Genomic DNA, 27,236 nt, shown 5'->3' on the forward strand with positions numbered 1-27,236 from the left:
ATTTTGCCAATCTTGTTTAATCTATTTCCCGCTTACCATCTGCCTTTCTTTCTCTAGTTGGAGAATTTCAAAGCAGTTCACAGAAACCATTTCACCTGTAAATATGTCAGCAAGTATCTAATATATAAAGACTTAAGCACAATACTATTATTACAAAATTAACAGTAGTTCCTTAATATCACAAGAAGCCGCAGTCCGTGTTCACATTTCCCTGATCATCTTTAAAAATGTTACTTACAGTTGGTCCCATCTAATTCAGATTCATAAAGATTCACATTGCCTTAGTTTGATGTATCTCAAGGCTCTTTTAGTCTATAAATTTAACCTTCTTCCCCTCTGTGTTTATTGAAGAAATGAGGTCATTTGTCCCGCGGAATTCCCATCCTCTGGGTCTGACTTACGGCATTAACTTGCCCCTCCCCACGTTTCCCGTTAACTGGTAGTAAGAGAAAGGGGCTTAATAGGACTCAGGTTCACAGGGGCTTGGCTTTGCTTTGGCCTCACGACAGGTGGCTGTGTGCCCTTTGGCCACACCAGGAGACATGATGTCTCCGCATTTGGTTTTCATCATGGGAGGATCGATCACTGGCTCAGTGTTGGCAGCCTGCTTAATCCAGAGTACAGTTCCCTTAGGCTCTGCACCTGACGGCTTGAGAAGTCATACAGACCCCTGATCTCTACTAGGGTCATGTCTCATGTGATCTGTCACTTCTCTGCCTCCACTAGCTAGGGAGTACCCTCTGAAGACCTGCTTTCCTTCAGCCACCCCTTGGTCACCCTAAAATACAGTCCATACAGGCAAGGCCAGGTAAGTGCTCCATTCTTTTCCTTTATTTGTATACTTGCAGAGTGAGTTGGTCCCCCAGCAAGCTCTAAAGTTGACCAATACGTTGTTCTTTCTTTCTTACCATTGTTATGACCTTGTGGACTTGTATATATTTGATGGGTTTCAGTCTGTTGCTGTCATTAGCTTTCTTCATGCTCAAATTGTCCCATCTTTGGCCAGTGGGAGCCCCTTCAGGTTGGCTCCTGTGCCCTTTAGACACAATCCTAGTTGTTTTTGAAAGCCTGCTTGCTTTTTTACAAGTATGTCCTAGGATTTTTTTAGGCTGCACCACGCAGCTTGTGGGATCTTAGTTCCCCAACCAGGGATCGAACCCGGGCCTTTGGCAGTGAGAGGGCGGAGTTCTAACCACTGGACTCCCAGGGAATTCCCATGTCCTGGGCTTATTTTGTCCATGTTCTGCTTCAGCCTTGGAATCAGCCATTGCTCTGAAGACCGCAGTCTATATATTTATTTATTAAAAAAATATTTATTTATTTATTTGGCTGCTCTGGGTCTTAGTTGCGGCACGCGGGATCTTCATTGCTGTGTGCAGTATCTTTAGTTGTGGCATGCAGGATCTTTTTTTAGTTGTGGCATGTGGGATCTAGTTCCCTGAACAGAGATCGAACCCGGGCCCCCTGCATTGGGAGCATAGAGTCCTAACCACTGGACCACCAGGGAACTCCCCCCCTGGTTCCTTTTAGTGGAGAATGGTATCTAGAGTCCACAGTCTGGCTGATCAAGGGGCTCACTGTTACTGTGGTGTCAGTGCTCCAGGTCTTTTCAGGAGACAGAACTAGGAAATTAGATTTAAAAAATAAAAATGAACAAATTATGAGTTCATTCCAATATTTCCAGTTCAAATGAACAGAATTAAATAAAATCAGAGGTTTTACTTCTTTGATTTTTATATTGTATCACTTCATGCTGAAAATCTTTGTGGCATTAACATAATTATTTTCTTTATCCCACAATGTACATGTAATAGTTTGGAAATGACATTAAGATCACTGAGTACAGCTTAAAATTTCTTGGCAATTCTTTTAATCCTTAGATTATATCCCACTAGATGTTAATAGTCAGAATGCTGTTTTATTTATTTATTTTGGCTGCGCCAGGTCTTAGTTGCGGCACGTGGGATCTTTAGTTGCTGCACGTGGACTTCTTAGTTGCGGCATGCAGACTTCTTAGCTTCGGCATGCAGACTTCTTAGCTGCGGCATGCATGCGGGATCTAATTCCCCAACCAGGGATCGAACCTGGGCCCCCTGCATTGGGAGCGTGGAGTCTTACCCACTGGACCACCAGGGAAGTCCCTAGGATGCTGTTTTAAAAATCACTTGAAGTGATCCTTTTTTTTCCTGTGTGGTTATGCCATCGGCATGGTTAGTACGTTTATTTCAGTTTGTTTTCAAATTTTAGGCATTGCTTTCTTTTTTGGTGTCATTTAAAAAAACATTTTCTTATTTCTAAAGTCACATCTATAAAGGTACATTTAGAGATACCTATCTTCCCTCTCCATTCCCTTTATTTCTTCATTCTTGTTCTCTGCTTAATTATAGTTAATCATTTTTATTAGTTTTATTTATTTTTAAATATAAGAAAATGGGTATGTACATTCATATTTCCCTTCCCCGCTTTCCTACACAGAAGAGACACCAAAACACTGTTCTGCACAGTACATTTTGGAAACAGCTTTGAGATATACTTTATATGCGATTCAGCCATTTGAAGTGTATAGATTTTTAGCATAGCCACAGATATGTGCATCCACCCCCGTGGTCAATTTTAGAATGTTCTTATCACCTCAGAAAGAAACCCAGTACCTTTAGCTCTCACCCCATATACCTCCACCCCCACCCCCAGTCCGAAGCAACCATTGGTCTGCTTTCTCTCACTCTAGGTTGCCCTATTCTGGACTTTCACATGAATGGAATCAGATTATGTGTTCTTTACGACTGGCTTCTCTCACTTAGCATAATGTTTTCAAGGTTCATCTACGTTGTGGCATTTATCAGTACTTTATTCCTTTTCATGGTCCAATAATTTTGAATATAACACATTTGTTCATCCATTCATCAGCTGTTTCCACCTTTCGGCAATTGTGAATAGTGCTGCAGTGGCCATCTGTGTAAGTCCTGGTGTGGACATACGTTTTCATTTCTCTTGGGTGTGTAGCTAGGAGTGGAATTGCTGGGTCACATGGTAACTCCATGTTTAATTCTTTGAGGAACTGAAGCAGCTGCACGACTCTACATTCCCACCAGCAGTGTTGGAGGGTTCCAGTTTCTTCACATCCTCATCAGTGCTTGTGGGTATCCTGACTTTTTCATTCTAGCCATGCTGGTGTATGTGAAGAGGCATCTCACTGTGGTTTTGATTAGCATTTCCCTGATGACTAGTGATACCAAACATCTTCTCATGGGCTTGTTGCCATTTGTGTATCTTCCTTGGAGAAATGTCTATTCAGATCCTTTGCTTCTTTCTTTTTTTTTTGTTTTTTGCGGTACGCAGGCCTCTCACTGCTGTGGCCTCTCCCGTTGCGGAGCACAGGCTCCGGACGCGCAGGCTCAGCGGCCATGGCTCACGGGCCCAGCCGCTCCACGGCATGTGGGATCTTCCCGGACCGGGGCACGAACCCGTGTCCCCTGCATCGGCAGGCGGACTCCCAACCACTGTGCCACCAGGGAAGCCCTGCTTATTTCTTAATTGGGTTATTTGTCTTCCTCTTATTCAGCTTTAAGAGTTCTTTATATATTTTAGATTCAGATTCCTTTTCAAATATATGATTTGCAAATATTTTCTCCCATTTTATGTGTTGTCTTTTCACTTCCTTGATGATGTCTTTTGAAGCACAGAAAGTTTTAAATTTTGATGAAGACCAACTTAACCTTTTTTTTCTTTTGTTGCTCTTGCTTTTGGTGCCATATCTAAAAATCCTTTGGGACTTCCTTGGTGGTCCAGTGGTTAAGAATCTGCCTTCCAGGGGACGGGGTTCAACCCCTGGCTGGGCACTAAGATCTCACATGCTGTGGGGCAGCTAAGCCCATGCGCCACAACTACTGAGCCCATGGGCTCTCGAGCCTGCGTGCCACAACTAGAGAGAAGCCTGTGTGCCACAACGAAAGATCCTGCATGCCACAACTACGACCTGATGCAGCCAAAAATAAGTAAATAAATAAATATTAAAAAAAAATCCTTTGTCAAATCCAAGGTAATACAGATTTACCCGTGTTTTCTTCTAAGAATTTTATAGTTTTAGCTCTTACATTTAGGTCTTTGATCCATTTTTAATTAATTTTGTGTATGGTGTGAGGTAGGGGGTCCAACTTCATTCTTTTGTATGTGGATATCCAGCTGTGCCAGCACCGTTTGCTGAAAAGACTCTTCTTTCCTCCACTGAATGGTCTTGGCACCCCTGTTGAAATCAGTTGACCACAGATGTATAGGTTTATTTCTGGACTCTTAATTCTATTCCACTGATTTATACGTCTATCCTCGTGCCAGTATCTGGCACTGACTTGATTCCCATTGCTTTGTACTAAGTTTTGACAAACGGGTATGTGAGTCTTCCTACTTTTTTAGGATGTTTTTTGCTATTCCGGGTCCCTTCCAATTCCATATGGATTTTAGACACTGTACATAACAATTTTCCAGAGACATTTTATGGTAACCTTACAGAACATGGAAGTGTGCAGGGGTGTTTAGAACCTGTGAGCCCATGTCAGCAATCCTTACTCTCTGTACTTGGGACACCAGCCTGCAGAGACTGTGACTGACATTTGTGCCATGCTCGGGCAGCTGGGACCCGAAGCCTAGAGTTATATGAAGCAGTGGGGGTTTTACTGGGGCACCACTCTCTGTAGCCTCATTTCACAAAGTCTCCACTGAATCCTGAGTTTATCGTGACAGACAGACACACACACACACACACACACACACACACAAACACACTCACGAGTAAATAAAAACAAAGAGAAGGCTGTTTTGAACGAAGGTGGGGGACAAGGATGGGGCTGCACCCTGGGGCGGGGGCAATGGGCTCCTCCTATATGAAGGATAAATTACAGAGTAGAGAGGTTTAAGTTCTGCCCCCACTTATATGGGTGTCAAGGGGATAAAGCCAGCAGAGTCCAAAAGCCCTCCTGGGGTGAGAAATTGGGAGAAACAGGAAGAATTTGACCAACTTCTGCATTCACTCCAAGTTCCCAGGATGGCAGGAATCTTGGGAATCCTCCAGGAGCATCTCCTGGGTGCTTGAAGGAGCGGCCCTGACCTGGAGAGTTGCTTGGTGAGCAAATGCCAAATCAGGAGCATTAACTGTGTGCTTGGGGGGTGCCTGGGGCTTTCTGGGGATCGTCCTTCCCTTAGACTTTTCTTTCCCTAGAAAGAAAAGTCTAAGAACCATCAGAGAGAAGGAGCAGATTATTCTAGAAGGAAACAAGAACAAGATTGATACCCAGTGACAGCACAGTTGATGACAGTGGACAGATGTTTGAAGAACTGAATGGGAGAGGAACTTTGAACCTCGAATTTTATACCTAGCTAAATTGTCCTTCAAATGTGAGGGCTAATAAGTGTATTTTCAGGCATATAGGGCCTCAGAAGTTTGGCCATGTGAAGTTCCAACAAGTACTTTGTGGACCTTGGCAAGCTGATTGTAAACGTTTACAGAAATACAAAGTCAAGAACAGCCAGGACACTGACGGGCAGCGAGAGGACTGGCCCCGTGGGACTGCGAGCCTTGCCAAAGAGGCAGCCTCTGAAGCGGTCAGGCTCGGCCTGAGGAAGCCAGGCAGCGGCACGGAGGAGGGGCCACGACGAGGCGCTGACCACGCCAGTTCTCGAGGGACACAGATCATTACAGTGCTCTCCACACCCGTCCTGCTGGCAGGACGGCGAAACCTGACAAGCTCAGATTCTGGAGAGACTGTGGGCCAACTCACTGCACCTCTTGACTGCTGCTGGAAGGACCCAGACTGATACCCCACTTGGAAGACAACTCGCAGTCTCTTGTCACTGGGGCATTCACACATCCCGAGCCTGCACACGTGCCGGGAGATGTGTACAGGAGCACAGAGCAGCACTGCCGACAACGGCAGACACGGCCCACGTGCCCTCGGAGCGAGTTCACTGACGGACTAGATGCTGGACAGTGAGGGTGAACGAGCACAGGATGCTGGGCGCAAACGCGGGTCTGGGGGCAGCACACAGACAGATGCTGCCCGGTGAGGAAAGCCTGTGGCTGTCGGACACCCATGCGGGCGGTGAACTCACTCCTACCATCCAGCCTCTGATGGAGCAGAGGGATGGCAGCACGAACTCAAGCTCGTGGTTCACTGGGAGGACAACAGCAAGACACAGGCTACTGCTGTGTTCTGGTTCATGGGTGGGTTCCAGGTCGGAAGGCTGTTAGTTTAGCAAAAGCTAACCAACCAGACTCACTAAGTAAAAGGGGGCCAGCCTGGCCTGATGGTGAGAATGTGACAGGAGCCAAAGACCGTGACTAATTCTGTGCACCTGGGGGCCATTAGAGATGTTTCGTCCTGTTATCACCTAAAATCATTGCACACTCTCTCAAGGCTTCGTCCCTCACGTTAGCAAACGCTGCAGATGGCAGTGACATCCGGGGCCAGCCTGGTGCCACCTCGAATCTCTCCTTAAGAAGGGACCCAGGAGAGGTCACTCACATCCCTCTAATTTCTGAGTTTTGTGAAATGAAACATCTGATATTTAAAAGGGCTGACATAACGCACACCATCAGATAAAATGTTTGTTTTTTCACTTACAAAACGCCAGCAACACGAGTGTCTTCACTCTGACCGCACCTTAGCCGGTGGCTTCGTTCTCTGACCGCGTCCGACCCACAAACTGCGCCCCCCCGGTGCTCACCAAGGCCTCGTACAGTGAGGGGTGCTGGGCTGTGTGGGGCCGTGGAGCCACCGCTGGCAAACACACCCTGTGGTGCAGGTGCCTGGATGTGTCCAGGTGTCCTTGGGTGCGCTGGGGGCCTGCAGGTGAGGCCGCATCCTGGGCGCTTGACTCTCCCTTTACCGAGTACTCTGCCTTCTCTGGGGACTGGCTGATGGGTGAGCCCAGTCTGAGCCTGTGGTGTAGCTCAGGAGAAAGGGCCACTGGCTCCTAGAACTGTCCCCAGAGGGACAAGGCCCCGAGGGTTAGAACGGGAGGAAAGATAGAGCAAGGGTCTGAGTTTGAGGAAGGAAGGTGGCTTCTTGGAGCTGCCCAGCTGTGGCCCTCACCGGCAGACAGTTCAGGCCCTGCTTGCCGAGCCTGGGTAGCGGCAGCCTCCTAGGCGGTCCTCCAGCTGGAGCCGCCCAGCGGCTGCCCCTCCACTCATTGCTGCCATCCTGCTCCCTGTACATCTCTGGGAGAGGCAGGGAGGGCTCTGCTGCTCGCAGAGGGAGAGGAGGGGCCGTCTGCAGGGTACAGCGGTGGGCCAGTCTCTCCAGGGAGGACCCTGAATGTCTGGGTGGCTGCAGCCCCCAGGCCTGTTCTGGTCTGCCTGCGTGGTGTGGTTTGGTCCCCCCTTTCCAGAGCGGGGCGCTCGGCTGCCCCTCGGGCAGGCCCCGTGCCTCAGCCCTCCTCACTGGGGTCCTTCAGGCCCCTGAGGGTGGTCAGCCCTGAAATCTACTCCTGCTGACTTACTTTCCACGCCCTTGTCACCACTGCGTCCGGGGAGCTGGAGGGCCAGGCTGACCTGCTCGGGGACCTCCTCCGCGTTCTCCAGCTGCACCAGAGCCGTGGGTTCTAGGAGAGATCAGGATGCCACAGCGCGCTGACCATGAAGCCTGCTCCCTCGCGCCCAGGACTGTCCCTGGGCCGCCTTCTTGAGCGGCTTCTCTCCCTGGAGCCCAGGGCCTCCGACCCCATTGGGGTCCCCCGCTGGGGACGGTGCGGGGCACTGGAGGTGGTCTTGAAGCCCAGGTTTCAGGGACCTCGACCCTCATCCCACTGGGAGGCCTGGCACTCACGTGATCTCACGGTGACCCTTCTGCCAGGCGAGCTGCGGAAGCTGGCGCTCACTCGTCCTCTGCCGTCCACAAGCTCCGAGAACCTGTGGGAGAGTCAGCGCGGGTCAGCAGGCGGGTTCTGGGCCCGGGCTCTCAGGGGCGGCGGCTGAGGCGGGCACCTGGGGGCCTGGGTCGGCGGTGCGGGGGCGCCGGGGTCGTTGAGCAGACGCAGCTCCGGCAGGCGCGCGGGGGCCGGTCGGGTTCTGAGCGCCCGCGGGGGGAGTCCTTCCCGGTGCCAGCGTCTGTCGGCGCCGTCCCTCGCGGCTGCGGGCGGGTAGAGGACGGGGTGGCCGCATGGGCTGGTCTGGGGCTCCCTGTGCCCGCGCCCTGCCCCGCTGCTCCGAGGTGAGAGCCGAAGGGGCGCGTACCCCCATCCCACCCCGAGCCCCGCTCCCCGCCCGATGGGGAGCTGCGGATGCGGCCTGGGAGTGGTCCAGGTGCCGGTCCCCGCCCCCCACCCTGGCCCAGGCTCTCTGCCTGCAGGTGGGGCCAGGCCTCGGACCCCGTCCAGACTCACCTCATCTGAGGCCCACGCCCTGCACACCCCGAGAGAGAGGGCATGGCTCCTCCGTGGGTCCTTGTCACCTAACCGTGGCCTTCCGCAGCCCCCACCCCCAGGGCTGGGTACCTGCCTCACCTGCGAGACCCCCCGCCCCCCACCGGCTCACAGAGGGGCCCCGACCTGCCCTGTCTGCCTGGCGGGCGCGCCTGGGGCTGAGCTGGGTCTGAATGTCACAGGGCAAGTGCGCCCCATGCCCTGAGGGCAGGTCGGTGGGTTGGGAGAGGAGGGAGCCCGGGCCGCCGCCCACCTCCCCGCAGCACCATCCAGACCGGCCGTCCTCTTGTGAGCTGTGACGTGTAAGCGGGGTCGCGCGGGACCCCCGCGGGACCCAGCGGGCCTCCTGTGCTCCTGGGAGCACACCCGTGTCCTCACCGTGGCCTTGAGCCTCCGCGTTCCTCAGCTGCCCCCACCCTCCGTCCGCCCACTCTGCCCTTCCTTCTTGCCTCTCCCAGCCCACCCCTTGCTGAGGCTGTCCTGCCCCTCCTTCCCATGCTGCGGTCCAGCAGCTCCTCACGGCTCAGGCCTGGCTGCCAGGCTGCCACCCAGGGCCGCCTCCACACTGCCACTGCCCACTCTCGGCGCTTGTTTTCAGGGTGACGCCCTGTATTTACCGCTCAGCCATCTGGGGTCCACTCGGGCGGACGGCACAAGGTGAGGAGTGAGATGCTTAGTCTTCTGAACTGTCAGCTCAGTGACCCAGCACCAGCTGCCCAGGAACTCCTCCCCCAACTTCCATGCATGCAATTCTGTGTCAGCACAGCCCTGTTCTCGGCTGCCTGTCTGTCCCTGGGACAGTGTGGCCTGGGCCAGAGCAGGAGGACTGCCTCCCGGACAAGGTGCCGCACTTACAGGTGATGATGTACAGGTGAGCGGGCTTGCTGTGCAGCTGGTCGCCCCCGGCGCTCTGCACGGCCGTCACTGACAGCTGGTACCGCCGTCCAGGCCTCAGGTCCCGCACTGTGTAGGACACCAGCCTCCCGTTGGGGACGTAGCGGCTCTTGCTGCTCTGGCTAGTGGTCACGTTGATGACGTAGGCCTCCAGTGAGGTGCCCGGAGTGGGGGCATCCCAGACTACGTGGGCGGAGGTGGCCGTGACTCGGGCGGCGGTCAGGTTGGCTGGCGGCAGAGGCCCTGGGCGAGCACGGAGCAGGGGAGGGAAGTGAAGGGGGTTGACGGGGTCTTCTGCCCAGGACACGGTTTAAAGATCTGACACGGATTGCTGAAGCTTCATTTGAAGCCAGCTTGGGTGGTTACAGACCACTTCGTGGTCCTAAAGGGTGGTGTGGAGGGGCGTTCGCAGCTGCCCAGGGCCTGCAGCAGCTCCCCCTCCTGCCCCAAGGGGCACCCCCAGAATGCCACCCGCTGGCCCCCGGTGAGGCCCCCTGCCTGGTCAGTCCATCAGGGGGCCCTCCCGGTGACACTTTCCATCCCTCAAGGCTGGCCATGCACGCCTTCTCCTGGGATGTAGATAGGGGAGGGGGCTAGACAGGCAGAGGGTGGGCCAGGGCCCCAGCACTGAGGGTCAGAGCAAGGACTTGAGCCTGTGCTGTCCACCTGCACCACCGGGCGAGGCCCTGCTCACCAAGCCCCTGCCCCTTTCCCCACCCCTGTCCACTGTGCCCCCTGTGCCCGGACAGCCCGCGTGTTGGGAAGGGAGGGGCAGTGAGGGCCGGGCGTCCTCCCCGTGGCAGCGTGGCGCTCACTCGGGCAACTTGCCGCTTGTCCCTCCTGCCCTGCTTGGTGACCCTGGTCCCGCAGCAGCCCGGCAGCGTGCGAGAAGCCACGCGGAGGGCTGCCTAGGAAGGTCGTCCCCCGCGGGAGGGCCACCCAGCCCCCTGCAGCCGCCATCCCGGGCGCCTCTGGGCACGCCTGCTACACGTGGCCAGGGCCAGGTTTCTGGTGCTGCGGCCACTTTGGAGAGGACTGAGGGCTCGGGGGGAGGCGAGACCTTCCAGAAGCCCCCGTGCGAGCCGAGCCCTCGCCATCCTACTTACGGGTCCACACGTGCAGCGGCGCCGAGGCCAGGCTCTCGGTGGGGTGCTCCTGCCCCCCAGGCCCGCTGAGGGCAGTCACCCAGATGGTGTATCTCCTTCCTGGAAGCAGGGCCCTGTGGGGAGGGGAGGCCAGGGAGAGAGGAACGGGACGGCTGTGCTGCCAGACTGAGGCTCGTCCGCGCGGGTGTGACAGGGGCCAGGGGTCGTGCCAGTGCTGGTGGCCAGGCAGCCTCCACGAAGGCCAGATTTGTGGCCTGAGACCTGAGTGCTCCGGGGGCAGGAAGCTACTCCCCGGTCTGTCTGTCTAGTATTGGAGTGGCTGGGAAGGTCGCAGGCCTGCCGGGGTGGCTGGTGTTAAGACAGGAGAGGCCGGAATAGGGCAATTGGAGGAAAAGGGTTAACAGGCCCCCGCCCGCCCGCAAGGCTGGCCCTGGGCTGGGCGCGCCGGGAGGGTCCCCAGCCCCCTCGTGGAGCAGACGGCCTCGCTGCCCCTAGACGTTTGTGCCCAGTGAGGCTCCTGCGGAGTGCCGCTTCCTCCTGGGAGTCTGGAACCTTCACCAGGCACAGGTGCCCGCGACCACTCCCAGGAAAAGCCCCAGGCGCTGTGTCTCCGACGGGCTCCCCGGGGAGACAGCACCTCACGGTCTCGTCACGGCTGGTGGTGCGGAGCTAAGCGTGTCGTGTGAGGGGAGGGGGCTCTGGAAGCTCACGCCTGGTCCCCGACTTGTCCCTGAGCCCCTTCCTTTTACTGATATTCTTTGTATCCTTTCTCTGTCCTGAATCCAGCTGTGAGCACGGCCTCTGCTGAGTCCTGGGGGCCCCCTAGCGAACGTGGGCGTGGTCCTGGGGACCCTGACGTAGCCACAAGATGCCCACCTTGGGCCCCATTTGTGTCTCTGTCCTGCCACTCTTGGGAAGTGGGCAGGATGTGAATCGAGGAGAGTCACAGCAATACTTAAAAGACAAAGAAAGTGGAGTGTCGTCTCCAGCACTGACAGCCGTCTGCTTAGACGGAAAGGACAGACGTGCACAGAAAAAGTGTGAGAAGTCTGCAAACCAGAAACGTACCAAAATGTGGGTGGTTCAGAGGATGTGGCGGACAGAGCGCCCCGCCTGGCCTGGCCTCACCTTCCAGAGCCCCGCCCCCTGGCCGTGGCCTGTGGCTGCTCTGGGCTGGACGCTGCAGGGCTGTTCCCGCTGAGCCCGCCCAGACTGCTGCGCAGGAATTTGGTGGGCGTGTCCTGGAGTGGAGCCGACTTTACTCCCCAGCCTGGGGACCCCTGCCTGGGAGGCTGCCAGCACTCTTCCTCACCCTTGCCCTCCAGCACTGCCTGCCCTCCTGGCCAGGGGCTGGAAACCTCTCTGGTTGACGAGCAGCCCACAGGGGTCCCTGAGCCGGGGCGCCTAGGCCGTGGGGTCTGAGGCTTCCCTGCAGGGTTGCTAAGGGGTTTATTTCAGTCACCGGCCATTCTGAATGACTGATGTTCATTTGAATTTTATTTTTGTAGTTTTGTTTGTATGTAATTTGTAATAATTAAGCCTAAGAAGTTTATATGCCTAGTTTAAGGTTCGAACATATTACTGAACAAGATAAAAATGTCAGGCGACCCAGGGGTGCCACGGTTTCTCCCTCTCAGAGGCGTCTGTCTGCGTGACTCAGGCTGGAAGAACTCTGGGCTGGCCTCTGGGTAGCCAGTGTCTCACTGGCCTCCGTGCAGGAGGTCTGTCCTCAGATTTTTAGAGTGTCTCTGCTTTTGGGGGCACTTTGAAACACCTGTCTGGTGGCCCCATGAGGAGGCGAGGCAGGAGTGAGACCCAGGACCGACCAAGCGCCCCTGCTCCCCCAGGGGCTGGGCAGGTGGGGAGCACAGGGTGGCGGCAAGAGCGAGGCTGGGAGCCGGGGTGGGGCAAGGCCGCCGCGCTCTCACCTGAATGTGAACTTGTCCACACCCTTGTCCACGTCGGTGGACTCGTCCTCCTGGGCCTTGGGGTGGCGGATGGACACGCGGACGCTGCTGACAGTGGCGTGGCGGATCCTGTGCAGAGCCCATCGCACCGAGATGGTGCTGGCGGTCACGTTGGTGACCTCAAGGCCCTCGACGGGGCGGGGTCCTGGGGACAATGGGGGCACAGCCGTGTGGCACCTCCTCACCCCTGGGTAGGGCGGGGCCGGGACAAGAGAGGAGGCTCGGGAAGGGCACTGGGAGGGGGTCGCGGAGAGGTGGCCTCACGGTGAGCCATCCAGCCTGGGCTGAACACGTCCCCCAGCCCAGTGCGGAGTCGGGGTGGGTGGACACGCCCCAGGCCCCTGCCTTGGGGGGGCTCCAGAGGGGCTGCTGTGGACACTGCTCTGGGCGGTCTTGGCCCCTTCAGACCGCCAGGGGCGAGGTGGCCCCTTCCTGACCCTCTGGCTGGCTGTCTCAGTGGCACCGACAGCGACTACCTGCACTGTCTGGATGGTCCAGGGGCCTGACGGGGAGAAGCCAGGAAGGGTCCTTGGCGACCTCAGGGAGGGGGCCGAACCCCAGCCAAGGGAGCGGAGAGGGGCGCCCGAAGCTCCCGGGGTGCAGCGCCCCATTCTGCGCACAGCGGTACCCCTCCCACCCTGTCTTCCTTCCAGAGGCCTTTCCCCGGCAGACCCCACCTCGAGCAGCGCAAAAGCACTTCTTCCTGAAGCCAGGCTGAGGGTGGCCTGCTCCTCCCCCAGGCCCCTGAGGGCTCGCTCCTCGGCCACGTGCCCGGCCCGCCCTGCTGGCCCGGTGTGTCCTCGGCACCGCTCGCTGGCCTCCCCCAGGACGTGCTGTCCTGAGTCCTCGTCTCGCCTGCACTGGCCCTCAATGTCCTCGGTGTCAGCGTCTGCTCGGGCCAGCAGCTGCTGCCAGGATGCCTGCCTCCCTCCTCCCGGGGCACCTGAGAAGGTGCTCCCCCGCCTGTCCTCCGAGGGTCCGCACCCAGCCGCCTGCCTGTGTCCACCTGCCCTGGGCCTCACTCGGAGCCCGTCAGCCACCCCACGGGGCTCTCGACACACCCAGTAGTCACATCACTTCCCAGTTCTCGCTCCACCCTCCAGCCTCCAGCCGCCCCTTCCCCAGTCTCTTGACCCCCTGGGCCAGCGCCCACCATCCCACCATCATGGGTGTGTTCTGGGATTCTCCCCCCTCCCCTGTTGATCCCAGGAGCAGACAAGCCAGCTGGGGCCCCAAGCCTCTGGACGCCCTTACACACAACTTCCATTCAGGGCAGCTCCCCCAGAGGGCCCTCCCTGCGGCCCCTTTGGCCCCTTCTCTTGACCTGCAGCAAGGAGGCTCCATCCTCACCCCCGGGGTACCTGGCCGCCTCCCCTCGGCCCCGCCCCAGTGTGGGCTGGCAAATCAGCCCAGGACCTTCTCAGGGGCCCTGCTGCACTTCCCCAGTCTCGCTCCCTCACCCCCATCGCCGTCTCTGTCCCGCAGCTGTTCCTCTCCTCTGTGAGAAGGTTCCCTCTCTGCCCTGCCTGGCAGCGCTGGCGCCAGTGTCGGGGATCGGCTGGCTGGCCCCCAGCCGGCTCCGCGGCGTGCGGCCCGTGGGGCCCTCGGGGGGGCGGGCAGGTCTGCAGACACTCACGTGTGCGGGTGAGAAGCACCACGGGCCTGCTGATGTCGTTCTTGTTGTTGGCATTGCGCTTGACCGAGAAGACGGAGATGTTGTAAGCCCTGCCGGCCGCCAGGGCCCGGAGCTGGTGCGAGGAGCGGCCCCGGTCCACGAAGTCCGTGCGGCGGTAGGAGCCGTCGGAAGAGGCGTAGGTGACCGCGTAGCCGTCGAGCATCTGCCGGGCGGCTGGGCCTTCGGGTGGGCGCCAGGAGATGGAGACCCCGCTCTCCTCCACTCGCTCCACCTTGAGGGCCGTTGGTGGGAAGAGCTCTTCAGGGTTTCAGTCAAGAACAAGGGAAGGGGGGTGGTCAGCTGTCGGCCGTGGAAGCCCCGGCCCCCAGGCAGGTGTCTGGCCCATTAGCTCTCGGGCCTGGCTACCCCGGGGCGCAGGTGGGCCACGGCTGGTGGGAGCCCGCCTTGGGCTCCTGGAGGGTCTCCCGTGTGCGCGCACGCGTGACTGCGCTGATGCCGCCCGTCGGCCTGTTTGCTCCTCCCGGCTTCCCGGGCAGAGCCTGGGAGAGCAGCCGCCTGGACACTCGGCCCTGGGGGCCGTTTGGCCCTTTGGCCCGTCCCACGGGGTGTCTGCAGCCCTGGGGAGGAGGGGAGTCCGCCCCCGACGTCGGCACCCTGGCCGCCTCACCTTTGGCACAGTCCTTGCCCGTGTAGCCCGCTTTACAGGTGCAGCTGTGGGACCCGTTGCTGGCCAAGCAGTAGCCGCGGCCCCCACAGGGGCTGGAGAAGCAGGGGTCGCTCACTGCGAGGGGGGAGGCAGCCGTGAGTGTGCGCACGTCGCCAGGCCCCCCTCCAGCTGGGCCTTGGTCCTGACCCAGGGCCGTTCCTGCGCTGATGCAGTTGCGGGGTGGAGGTGGGTGGTATCACGGCCGCACTCTGGGGAGGTGGATACGGGGGGTGCGGGCACTCTCGTAGGGGGAGGGCAGGGCTTGCCGGGGCCCCGTGGAGAGGCCAGGCAGGGAAGGGCTCTGACTCGGAACCAGGCCATGCTGCCCCGGCCCGAGGCAAGGTGACTTGGGGCGACCACTCCCGGGGGCAGCAGGCAGCTGAGAGCACTGGGGTTGGGGTGTGGGTGCGGCCCCAAGCTCACAGGCCAGAGCCTGCAGTGCCCTCCGCCGCCCCAGGCCTGTGCAGTGGGGCTCTCTGGCCACAGGCGGTCCGCACTGCGGCACTGGAGCCCAGAAGCCCATCCACACTATAGTAGGTCTGAGTGGAGCCAGCCACGCCCAGCTTAGGGGCTGGGGACACTCGAACAGCCCAGGTCAGGCCACGCCCCACCCCGGGGATAGGCCTGTTTTGGGAGGGGATACACAGCAGCAAGTTGAGAGAAGTACTGCTTAGACAGTCCCAGAGACGGGAAAGTGCTCCAAAGGAGAAAAATGGTGCTGGGGAGACGGGTGATGGTGGGGGGGCCCCTGCAGGTCTGTGGTCAGGGAAGCCCTCGTCCAGGAGGGACATTCCAGCCGGGACCTGGTCCCCAAGGAGCCCCTGCTCAGGCTGATCAGGGAGAGTATCCCGATGTGAGGAACCGTGAGTTCCTGGCCCCTGGGGCGGCCCTGAGCTTGGCCGGTGCAGCGACAGCAGGGCCTGTGGCTGGACATGGAGCTGGGGGGGACGTGAGATCGCCGGGGAGGGTAAGTACAGGAGGCGGGGGCGGGCAGAGGAAAGGACCCCGGAGGAGGGAAGGGCGGCTGGGCCCCACCTGTCTCGCAGTGGTAGCCGAAGAAGCCCTCTGGGCAGACACACAGGTAGGCCCCGCCACCGTTCTCGCACCGGCCTCCGTGCTGGCAGGGCCTGGAGTCGCAGGCGTCCACCTCTGGAGAACACCCAGAGAGTCGGCCAGGGCGGCAGGGGGGTGTCTGGGGGAGGGAGGAGAGGACAGCGGGAAGAAGGGAAGGGGAGGCAGGAGGGAGGCCGGGCGGGGGCGCAGGGCGGCGGGGCGAGCCCGGCGGGCGGAAGGGGCTGGCGACGGGCCCCTCCCCTTGGCGGGCACCCGGCCCTCCCCTCCTCCTCCCCCCTGGGGCCCCTCCCCCAGGGGTCCTGTCCAGCAGGGCCACGGGGACTGCCCCATCCCCCTGCTCTCTGAGCGGCCCAGGGTCTGCGTTTGTTGACAAGAGGTTTTCCCGGGGTGTCAGGGGCCTAGCGAGTGTGGTTGAGGACCTGGCGCATGGGGATCCCCCAAGCGCAGCCCCTACCTGTCTCGCAGTGGACTCCAACGAAGCCTGGGGGGCACTGGCAGACAAAGGCCCCCGGGAGGTCCCTGCAGGACCCTCCGTTTCTGCAGGGCTGCGTCAGGCACTCGTCTGTCTCTGCAGAGACGGGACATGTGACGGCATGACCCCCCGCCCCCGGGGTCTCCTGTGCACCGAGGCTTCAGCCTCGCCGCTGCCCTCCACTCTGCCCACAGAGCCTGCCCCCAGGCCGCTCCGGCCTTCACCGCCCAGGCTTCGCAGGGGCCCCGACTGGACATCCTGGGCCTGCCCCGCCATGCCGGGGCGGTGTCTCTGTCTCGGGGCTCAGAGGACCCCACAGGCGTGCGGGGAGCAGGGCTTGCTCAGCGGTGCACCCGGCAGGCCTCCCCTCCCTCCTCTGGCGCAGAGCACTGGGGTGTGACCTGCCCCCCTGCCCCCAGGCCAGAGGCTGCAGGAGGCTAGCTTTTCTCAGCTGAGCTCTCAGTCCCCCTGGGGAGGCAGAAGCAGAGATATTTATAAACTGCTGTCCTTCTGGACATCAGAACTGGCAGGGACCTGAGAGAGCAGGCAGTGCCCAACCAGAGACCAGCCCAGGGAGAGGGGCAGCTGGAGCAAGGTGACCACGGCCAGGGGACGCCAGTGCCCCAGGCCCACGGCCGGGGTGCCGGAGCTGCCGGCCCGCAGCGAGGGCCGGGACCTGTCTTACCCAGCTCACAGCGGGCTCCTTCATGCCCTGGGCTGCAGACACACAGGTACCCAGCGACGCGGTCCTGGCAGGAGCCCCCATGCAGGCACGGCTGGGATCGGCACTCGTCAATTTCTGGGAGAGGAGAGCCCGGGTGCCAGGTGCCAGGAGAGGCCCCAAGAACAAAGCAGTGTTGCTGTTGTTAGAGGGGGTGACTCGAAGCCAGGTTAAGACAGCCACAGGTCAGCTCTGGTGTGAGGGTTTGGACAGAGGTCTACGGCCTCCCCCAGGTGCTTGGAGAGGCCAGAATCTCGGCAGGGCTGCCTCGGCGCAGGGGACACTGTGGACCTGGGCACTCGGGCTGGGCCGGCGTCTGGGAAGTGCCTGGGGCTGCCCTCAGTGGCCCTCGGGGGACAGGCCCAATCTTGCCAATTCATTAGATAACAATCACGTACGGAACCAATACATTTGGGGGTGAGTCCTTCATTTTAAAATACCGCAGGCTTTTTAAAAACCGCGAGTTGTGCTCCTGAATTAAAAGTGTTCAATTTAGAAGAGTTTACTTTTAATGCTTAACGTGTAAATAAGTAAATAAATGGTAAGGACGTAATGACACCTGGGGGCCGGCACCCAACCTGGGAGCTAGAACGCTGGCCGGCTCATCTGGTCACGTGCAATTCCCAACTCCTTGTGACCCGAATTTCTGTGCTTATCTCTTCTGTGCCTCCTTAAATTAGTTTTAAAGTTTTTATGAATACCTTAGACAATATATGGTTTTGATCTTGCTCTTTATGAACTTTATTAATAGGACATTGTGGTATATGCACTCTTTTCTCACTCAGCATTAATGTCTCCACATTGTTGTGGGTTGCCATTTTTACTGCTGTATAATATTCCTCAGTGTGATTATACCGTACTTTATCCTTTCTTGTTTAGTAGGAATTTGGGTTGGATTTAGACTTCTTGCTATTGCAAAAAAAAAAAAAAAAAAAAAAAAAGCTGTGTCTTTCACATCTCCTGGTGTAGATGTGAGTTTTCCCTAGACTTATACCTAGAAGTAGAACTGCTAGGACATAGTTTATATGATGGTCAACTTGCCAGGCAAATTACTAAGCTGTCTTCAGAGTGCTTCTACCGAGCTACACTTCCTCCAGCAGTTCATAAGAAGTCCTGTTGCTCTACATCCTCACCAGTATTTGGGCTTTTTAGACTTCTGAGGTTTTGCCAACTGAAAGTATCTCAGTGTACTTTTTTTTTGCGGTGCGCGGGCCTCTCACTGCTGCGGCCTCTCCCGTTGCGGAGCACAGGCTCCGGACGCGCAGGCTCAGCGGCCGTGGCTCACGGGCCCAGCCGCTCCGTGGCATGTGGGATCTTCCCAGACCGGGGCACGAACCCACGTCCCCTGCATCGGCAGGCGGACTCTCAGCCACTGCGCCACCAGGGAAGCCCCTCTCAGTGTACTTTTGATTTGCATTTTGCTGATCACTAATGAAGAGAATGTTTCTTTTCATTGGCTTTATGTACCTCCTCTTCCACGAAATGCCTACTTATGTGTTTTACCTATTTTCCTATTGGGTTGATTTTATATATATATGTTATATATATAATATATATTATATATAAATAAATCTATATATAATATATATAATCTTCTCCCAGTTTGTAGCTTATATTCGATTTTCTTAAGGCCAATGAATTTAAATTCCTCAATTTTAGCTAGTCTAGTTGTCCATTTTTTCTTTTATAGTTAGTGCTTTCTGTGGCTTAAGGAATCTTTCCCTACCCCAAGGCCAAAAAGATATTTACCTACATTTTCTATACAAAATCATATACTTAAAAAAAACCCATTTAAGTCCTTAATCCATCTGGAATTAATTGTTGTGTATGGTGAGAAGTGGGGAAACGGTGTAATATTTTCCCAAGTACATAACCATTTTATTCCAGTTGTCATGAAGATTTTCTCATATGCTTTCTTTCAGAAGTTTATAGCTTTATCTTTTCCATTTATGTCTATAATTCATTTCACACATATAAAAATTATCATTTTTGATGCTATTGTACATAATATTGTTTCACTTCATTTTCCAAGTCTTCACAGCTAGAATATGAAAATATAATTGGTTCTGTGTATTGACCCTGTATCCTGTGATCTAGCTGAATTCACTTATTAGTTCTATAGCTCCTTTTGTAGGATCTCTTAGAATTTTCTATGTGCACGATTGTGTCATCTTTACTCCTTCCTGCCCAATAGACATGGCTTTTCCCCCTTTTCTTGTCTATGGCACTGTCTAGGACCTCCAGGACAACGTTGGAAGGAGCTGGTGAAAGGGACACCTTTGCCTTATTACTGACTATAGCAGGAAGTTTTCACCATTAAGTATTTTGTTCGCTGTTGACTTTTTCATGGATGCCCTTTATCAGGTTGAAGAACTTTTTTTCTACTCAGTTTATTAAGAGTTTTTAAAATAACAGTTGAATTTTGTCAAATGACTTTCTGCATCTATTGAGATGATCATATGGTTTCCTCCTTTATCTCCTAATGTGGTGAATTACATTTATTGATTTTCAAATGTTGAACCAACCTGTGCTCTGAGGTGGCTCCCTCTTGGTCAGGTTGTATTACCCTTTGGATGAAGTACTGGGTTTGATTTTCATCATATTTTATTAGGATTTTTGTGCTTTGCTCATGAGGAATATTAGTCTGTAATTTCATATGTGTAATGTCTCTGGTTTTGGTATAAAGGCAATACTGGTCTCATAAAATGAGTTGAGAAGTGTTCCTTCCTCCTACATTTTCTGAAAGAGCTCCGTATATAGTATTATTCCTTTCTTAAATGTTTGATAGAACTTGGTGAGGCAGTCTGGTCTTGCCATTTTCTTTGCAGAAGAGTTTTAAATTACAACTTCAATGTATTTCATAGCTATGGGGCTATTCACATTTTCTATTTATTCTTGTGTCAGTTGTGGTTATTTGTGTCTTTCAAGGTAGTATTCATCATTTTCTCTAAGTTGTGAGATATATCGGCTTAAAGTTGCTCACAATATCTCCCTGTCCTTTAAATGCTGGTACGATCTTTACTGATGTCTCCTCTTTCATTCTGATATTGCTAATTTTTCTTTTCTTTGTTTTCCTTGATGAGTCTAGCTAGAGGTTTAATTATTTTTATTGACCTTTACAAGGAATCAGCTTTTGGTTTCATTGGTTTTCTCTGCACATGTCTTTTTTATAATTATATTTTATAATTGTTTGTTATTGATAAATAAAAATGCAATGAATTTTGTTATAACACCTATATCTACTAAACATGTTCCATTTCCTATCACTTTTAGAAGTTTTCCTGTAAAGACAACAATATCTGCTGCAAATACTGACATTTTTACTTCCTCCTTCAGCATTTTCATGACTTTAATTTCTTTTTCTTACTTTATTGCATGGCCTAGTACTGCCAGTGTAATACTGATTAGACTTGGTGATAATGGGCATCCTTGTCTTGTTCTGAATTTTCAGGGGAATGTTTGTCTACTTAGGATACCGTGTATTCTGGGTTTGAGGAGAGGTGTAGTAAACCTGCCTCGGAAGCTGACTTCCTTCCTCCTGTTGGCAGCTCAGCCTGTCTGTGTCAGTTCAACAGAAGAACATCTTTTGAATTCCAGATCCTCCCCTGCATAACAAGGGTCAGGAACACATCGTTCCACAGCTCTCTTGATGTAGTCTGTACCCCTTCTTCTATAAATATGTGGAGTGTAACTGTTGTGCTTCAGGTGGTGTGTCCAGCCTACCTGTGCCTGGCCTAAGCACACCTCTCTGTGGGGTAATGAACACGTGGGGGCTATGGGGGCTCTGCTATTTCTCTCTTCTAAGTTTTCCTTCCAATAAGATTCTATATTATTTTACACCACATGGTACTAGAAGGGTGTGTGTATCATGTTATTTTTATCTGGATGAGGAAGTACTTTTTTATTCCTTATTTGGTAAGAATTTGTTTCATGAATAGGTATGAATTCTATCAAATGATTATTATGCATTCTTTGAGATTCTTACATGATTTTTCTCCTTCAGTTGGTTTACTGTAGATTTTTCTAATATCAAACTATTTTTGCAATAACCCAACTTGATAATGGTGTATATAGTCTTTATAGACTGTCAAATTCCTGCGTCTGTTTAATGGACCCCTAATTTTACTTTCTCCAACTGTCCATATCTAGTGTTGGTTTACGGTTATCCTGGCGTCACACAGTGGGTTGGCACATACTCCTTTCTACTCCCCGGAAGAGCCTGTATCACGCTGCAACAATCTGTTTCTCCGCAGTTTGGTGGAATTTACCCATAGCATTGTTTGGGCCTGGTGTTCCCTTGTGAGAAAACTTCTTTGCATCCTCAGCTCTCTGATAGGTTAAAAGGTATGATCTTACGGGTTCTCCAGTGTTTCCTTGATGTTACAGTGAGACTGATGGTATTTTCTAACTGTCTACATCCTAACTGAATGGATCACCTCAGTATGTTAAAAATACCGTTTTATCATCTCACTGCCGGTGTCTGCTGTTGAGAAGCCCGGTGCCGATACCGGTTTATTATCTCACTGCCGATGTCCGCTGTTGAGAAGCCCGGTGCCGATACCGGTTTATCATCTCACTGCTGATGTCCGCTGTTGAGAAGCCCGGTGCCGATACTGGTTTATTATCTCACTGCTGATGTCCGCTGTTGAGAAGCCCGGTGCCGATCGGATTCTTGTTCCTTTTTTCTCTCTGGATGTTTTAAAGATTCTTTTTTTCTGTTTTTCTCTGATTTTCTTAACTTTTATTACAATGTGTCTAACGTCTTCCTTTTCTCCTGTTTGATGTCCTGCAGGCCGTTTCAGCCTCTGGTCATTCACCAGTAATTCTGGGGATTACTCCACAGCTGCTCCCACGTTTCCTCCTCACTCTGGGATTCCTGTCACCTCAGCGTCAGCACTCCTACCCTCCTCAGCGCCTGCGTTGTCTTTTGATTTGAGTGTTGCCCTGCTTCTCTCTCGTACAGCCCCGCACGCCAATCTGTCCACGCATTAACTTAAGTCTTCGTCCGTATCCATTTGTAAGTTGTGTCTGTTACTTCAACTATTATAGTTTTTCAATCTTCTTATTTCTGCTTTCTTTTAAAAGATTATATATTGATCCATTTTTTTATGGCCAGTGCCATGTTTCCTTCTGTATGTTTGTCATGCTTATTTTATATTCTTATTTATCTTCTATACTTCTACCCCCAATAGTATGTGTTGTCTGGACTTTACTGTTGTTTCGGAGGTGGCCGTACTTGTTGGGTGTCTTGATATCTTGGCTTATGGGTGCGCGTTCCCTGGTGGTACCCACTCCTCATCTGATGGCATGTTGAGGAGAAGTGGCAGTGGGCCAGGGGTGGCCTCCTAGACAGTAACCACCAGCCCTGGGGGGCTTGGAAGGACAGGAGTGAAGGAAGATGCTTGAAGCCAGGTGGTCTCCACCTGTTTTCTGGAACTCTTCGCCTGATAGGGCCGCCCAGGTCCGACTGGGCCTTGCAGGGCATTTGGGAGATAGAAATGTGTTATGTGCCCCTCCCATCTCTGGGTGCTGTCACTGTCCCTAAGCTACTTTGTTTAAAAACCTTTCTTTCATGAAAAATGTGTTACCATCGCACAGATTTTCTGATGAACAGAGTCTGGGATGCTTTGAATTAATGCCACATGCCTGCGGTGGTGTCCGCGGTGCCCCTGTCTCCAGGGGCGTGGGTCGGGGGGTCTCGCCTGCAGGCCGTGCACCCTGGCGCACTGTAGGGCCCTGGAGGCAACACTGTCTAGAGCAACAGCCCTCAAAGCGCTATGGGGGCTCGTGGGGACCTTGTTCAAACGCAGGGTCTGATTCCACAGGTCTGGGTGGGGCTGGGAGCGGGAGGTGAGGCCTGAACCCTGATCTGCTTCTTCGGGGCTCTGCCTTTGGGCTACCTCTTGGCCTCGGTGGCCTCCTCTGCAGAGTGGGCGTGTGGGTGCTGGACCCCATGCTCTGGGATGCTCTGAGGACAGGGAAGCCCTTAGACAAGGGTACAGAGTGGAGCTGGCACTGGTCATCACCACCATCACCACAGGGTTTTGGCCTCACTTTGCACAGAGGATACCAAAGGGAGGAGGCGCAGGCCAGGGTCAGAACTGCAGCCCCTGTGCTCTTCCACTCGGCCTGGGGGGGGGGGGGAGGGCTTGGCCCTGTGCACCCACCCACCCACCCCAGAGGGCCCCCAGGTCACCGTGGCACTGGGGAGGCTCGCTCCAGACGCCCTGCGGCTGGCAGACGCGGATGTAGTTGGAGGTGCTCGGGCTGTAGCCTCGGTCACACGAGTAGAGGGCCACCGAGCCCAGCCGGGTGCCGTTGAAGCGCAGGGTGGCGTGTGTCACCTCCTCGGGTGGGCCGCAGTCCACCTCTGCAAGGACACAGCAGCCCTGTCCTGCCCCGTGGGGTGCCTGCCGGCCCCTCCTGCTGCTCTGCCCTTGGCTCCGCTGGGCTGCACGGCCTGGGGCCCTCGCTCCCCACACAGCCCATCCCGGGGTGAAGGCGCCATGCCTTCCAGAATGGGCTTCTCAGAGGTCTCCCTTCCTTCTTTCCCATCCCTCCCCTCGGCCCCCTGCTGGGCCCTGCTCTGCCCTTCAGGGAGCGGAGGACCCCCAGCCCTCTCACCTGCCTGGCACCGGCGTCCGGTGTACCCTGCTTGACAGTGGCATGAGAAGTCTGTCCCCAGGGCCTCGCAGGTACCCCCATTCATGCACGGGCTCCGGAAGCAGGGAGAGGGGGCTGCAAGGGTGCAGGGAGTCCCTGTCGCCCACCACCGAGTCCTCCCCAAAGGCCTCGGGGCTGCAGGAGAGCGTCCCGTCTCTCGCCCCAGCTCCGCCTCCCACGCCTCCGTGGTCGGGCCATTCCTGCCCACCGGGCCTGTCTTCTTGTCTGCGCCCTGGCCCGCTGGCCTCCGCCCCCCTTACCGATCTCGCAGTGCCGTCCCGAGAAGCCTGGGGGACAGTCACACTTGTATTTGCCGATGTAGTGGAAGCAGGTGCCGCCGTTGTGACAGGGGCCAGAGGCGCATGAGTCTGGCTTTCCTGGAAGCAGGAGGCACCCATCGGGCGGGGTCGGGGTCATGCGTCCACCACCCCTGCCCCTTCCCTGATCCCTTGACATCCCAGAGCTGGGGCCTTGGCGGGGACGCTCCTGACAAGCAGACGCACGGTGGCAGGGTCGGGGGTCCTGGGTCGGGGCCTGGCTCCTCCCCACTCTCTACAGGCTGATCCCCACTGGCTGGGGCCGCACCGATCTCGCAGTGCCTTCCGGTGAAGCGGTAGGGGCAGTCGCAGCGGTACTCGCCGCCCGCTTCCTTGCACGTGCCGCCGTTCCTGCAGGGCCCCGAGCTGCACAGGCGCGGCCGGGCTGGAGGAGGGACAGACAGAGACAGAGAGGCGGGTAAAGCAGGGCCAGCTTCCCGGCCCCGCAGTGCCCACGACGCCCCGCGCGAGCCTTCTCCGTCCTCAGGCACCGCTGGGCCCCATGCGCCCAGGCCTGCCTCTCGGCGGAGCCTGAGGCCCAGCTGCAGGGGGGCCGAGCCAGCCACGTGCAGCCCCTCGGCCTCGGGGTCCCTCTGCCCGCCCGCCCGCCCTCTCTTCCCTGCCTCAGGCTCCGCTGGAGGGCCAGGAGAGCTGGCCCCGCCTTCCTGCCCGGTGGGGAGCTGGCATCCAGGACCGGGCTGGGAGCCCTGCTGTGGCCCTGATTTTCCTGTTTTCTGTACCTTTCCTGTGGGCACCTCCTTGGACGTGCGGGGCCCCGGCCGCCCGCCCGGGCTGGAGGAGCCGCACCTTCACAGCCCAGCCAGGAGTTTAGGCGCTTGGCCTCCTCGACGCTCGGGGGGGACGTGAGGCAGGAGGGGGCCTGCCCCCAGGCTCAGGGGGCCGCTTCTCGCCCTGCATCCTGTGGGGCCTCCCAGGCTGCCAGCCCAAGTTCCGGCCACCCCACCCCGTGTCCCTCCGTGTCCGCTCTCCGGGATGCCTTTGCCGAGGGTGACGGACCTCAGTGGTCCTTGCAGAGGACGAGGCCTGCTCTCCGGAAAGCCCTCCTCCTGCCTCAGGGGTGGGGTGGCCGCAGGGGCTCCGTGGTCAGAGTGCCGGGGAGCTGCCCTCAGGGCCACCGTGGGAGCGGCAGAGGCGTGCAGGTAAAGGTCCAGGCTTCAGCTCTCGGGACGAGTGAGGGCAGTGGGAAGGCTGCAGGGCTGGATGTGGGCCGGCTGCCGAGCCCAGGAGAATGGGCCGGGCAACACGGGGTCAGGGGGCCGGCACCCTGGGCTCTGACCAAGGGGCGCCTGGGTCACTGAAAAGAGTTCTGAGCGTTGCTTCAAACTGCGTGGAAGAGACGGCCCTGGGCGGGTGCTGGCGAGCACAGTGACGCCTGCTGTGTGTTTACAGAAGAGTGCTCACGTTCTTAACTGGCTAAATGTTGTAAAACGTTGACATTCTCCAACTGCGCCCAATCTAACAAAGTCCTAATGAATTTAAAACTCAGTGATTCTAAAATCCACTTGGAAGAACACTGAGCAGGAAAGGAAGCCCGTCGTGCGGACAGCGCTGTGATGAGCCAGAGGCGCGGGGCAGCCGCGGTGGCGGCCCCGCCAGCCCCCCGCCCCCTCGAGTGCCGCCGCGCCCCACCTTTCTCGCAGTGCCGGCCGTGGAAGCCCCGCGGGCACTCGCACGTGTAGGAGTCATCGTGGGCATCACAGGAGCCTCCGTTGAAGCAGGGGTCCGAGTCGCAGGGGGACGGCAGCGCTGCGGGGACAGAGGGCAATCACCCTGAGGTCCTGGCTGGAACCAAGGCCAAGGTCTTGATTCTTCACGCTGGGCTCTAAGGTCCGCCCTGGAATTTCTTGTATTTCTGATTCTTCCAGAGTTCATCCTCACTCTTACGTGAGCTGGGACTGAGCTGTGGTCCACGAGGGTCTTGGTATCGTCACCACCAGCACCACCGTCACGTGTAGTCACTCGCTACCTAAGTCACTGGTCATCCGCGCACTAACAGATACGCGGGGTGAACCTGTTTCTCTGCAGGTGCTCGTCAGGTGCACGTTAACGTTCTAGCACCTAAGCCCGGGGCTCAGGCAGGTGCGGCGTGGCACGTGCGCACGGCCAGGCCATCCACCCCCAGGTCCCCTCGAGGGCCCCCTCCTGCTGCGCCCACTGCCTTCTCCCCCACCCCCCACCCCGGCTTCTGGGCCAGACCCTGGCCTTGCAGGCTGGTGCCCGCACCCCCCCCACTCACAGTGGCTGACGTTGTGGTCGGTGTGGCAGACGCACAGGTAGCTCCCGCCATACTCCATGCAGTGGCCGCCGTCGGGGCACTGCGTGTTCACGTTGCAGGGCATGGCCGTGACCTCTGCAGGGAAGGGGTGAGCCCATCTCACGTCCCCGCGTGTCTCCCTGGAGACCGTGTGTCCTTGAGAAGGACCGAGCTGCCCGGGTGACCAGGTTCGGGCACCTTTGTGGCCTCCCCACCCCACCCCCCGGGGCCCGCCATACGGGTCCGGGCCCAGGCCCAAGCCACCACTTACACGGTGGTTGTGGGGATTCTCAGGGTCCAGGCAGGAAGGGCGCCCCCATCCCAGCCCTGGGCACCTACCAAATTCGCAGAGGAGCCCAAAGAAGCCCGGAGGGCACTGGCAGAGGGTGGTGTTAGCCCCCAGGCACCTGCCACCATTGCGGCACTCACAGTTGTTGGGGGTTCCTGCCACGGAGGGAGGGAGGGAGGAGCCTCCAATGTCGGGGGCCCTCTCCTGACCACCGTCCCGTAAACCCCGCTCCCCACAGCCTCTCTCATGGGGGTTTGCGTGCACACCCCACGGGGCCCCGGCAGCCCGGCCCACACGCACTCTCCCTGCAGTCAAGGCCCATGAAGCCTTCGGGGCATTCGCACACGTAGCCCTGGTCCGCATCCACACAGGTGCCCCCGTTCTGGCAGGGGGCCGAGAGGCAGGCGTCGGGCGCCGGGTGGCTTCCTGCAAGAAAGATGGAGGTCACCCGAGGCCGCGCAGAGAGCACGGCGAGGATGGGGCCTCGGGCCGGAGAGGAGGTGTCTTAACCTCTGTCCTTAGTGCCGAGCGCCCGGAAACTGACCTCTAGCGGCCCCTCAGTCCCCGAGCCCCTTCTCTGGAGCAGAATGAGAAGCCAGAGTGAGGAGGGAGCCCCAGGTGTGCACCAAAGGGCCCAGCTGAGGCCAGAGCCTCCAGACATTTCCCATCCAGCATCTCTGTTAGTTAAAGATTTGGGATTTTTA

The 27,236-nt window shown here is 56.7% G+C and overlaps 1 protein-coding gene across 12 annotated transcripts in view; it reads right to left on the reverse strand.

Moving 5' to 3' along the window:
• SNED1 (sushi, nidogen and EGF like domains 1) overlaps positions 1–27,236 on the reverse strand; it is a 96,366-nt gene that overhangs the window by 16,560 nt on the left and 52,570 nt on the right. For 5 of the 12 annotated variants that reach the window (XM_067739981.1, XM_067739988.1, XM_067739986.1 and 2 more), the window contains exons 9-27: positions 26,833–26,958; positions 26,583–26,687; positions 26,226–26,339; positions 25,619–25,735; positions 24,237–24,353; positions 23,912–24,028; positions 23,613–23,726; positions 23,185–23,358; positions 16,953–17,066; positions 16,250–16,363; positions 15,757–15,870; positions 14,683–14,796; positions 14,016–14,312; positions 12,341–12,524; positions 10,413–10,525; positions 9,268–9,549; positions 7,976–8,120; positions 7,818–7,900; positions 7,492–7,593 (exon numbers count right to left, since the gene is read on the reverse strand). In XM_067739981.1, coding sequence (XP_067596082.1) covers positions 7,492–7,593; positions 7,818–7,900; positions 7,976–8,120; positions 9,268–9,549; positions 10,413–10,525; positions 12,341–12,524; positions 14,016–14,312; positions 14,683–14,796; positions 15,757–15,870; positions 16,250–16,363; positions 16,953–17,066; positions 23,185–23,358; positions 23,613–23,726; positions 23,912–24,028; positions 24,237–24,353; positions 25,619–25,735; positions 26,226–26,339; positions 26,583–26,687; positions 26,833–26,958 — 2,646 coding nt within the window. Of the gene's footprint in view, positions 1–36; positions 96–7,491; positions 7,594–7,817; positions 7,901–7,975; positions 8,121–9,267; positions 9,550–10,412; positions 10,526–12,340; positions 12,525–14,015; positions 14,313–14,682; positions 14,797–15,756; positions 15,871–16,249; positions 16,364–16,952; positions 17,067–23,184; positions 23,359–23,612; positions 23,727–23,911; positions 24,029–24,236; positions 24,354–25,618; positions 25,736–26,225; positions 26,340–26,582; positions 26,688–26,832; positions 26,959–27,236 lie in introns of those variants that run through there. The other 7 variants (XM_067739978.1, XM_067739979.1, XM_067739977.1 and 4 more) reach the window with 5 other exon arrangements.

The sequence above is a fragment of the Pseudorca crassidens genome, chromosome 6 (assembly GCF_039906515.1).
Source record: "Pseudorca crassidens isolate mPseCra1 chromosome 6, mPseCra1.hap1, whole genome shotgun sequence".
Lineage (NCBI taxonomy): Eukaryota > Metazoa > Chordata > Mammalia > Artiodactyla > Delphinidae > Pseudorca > Pseudorca crassidens.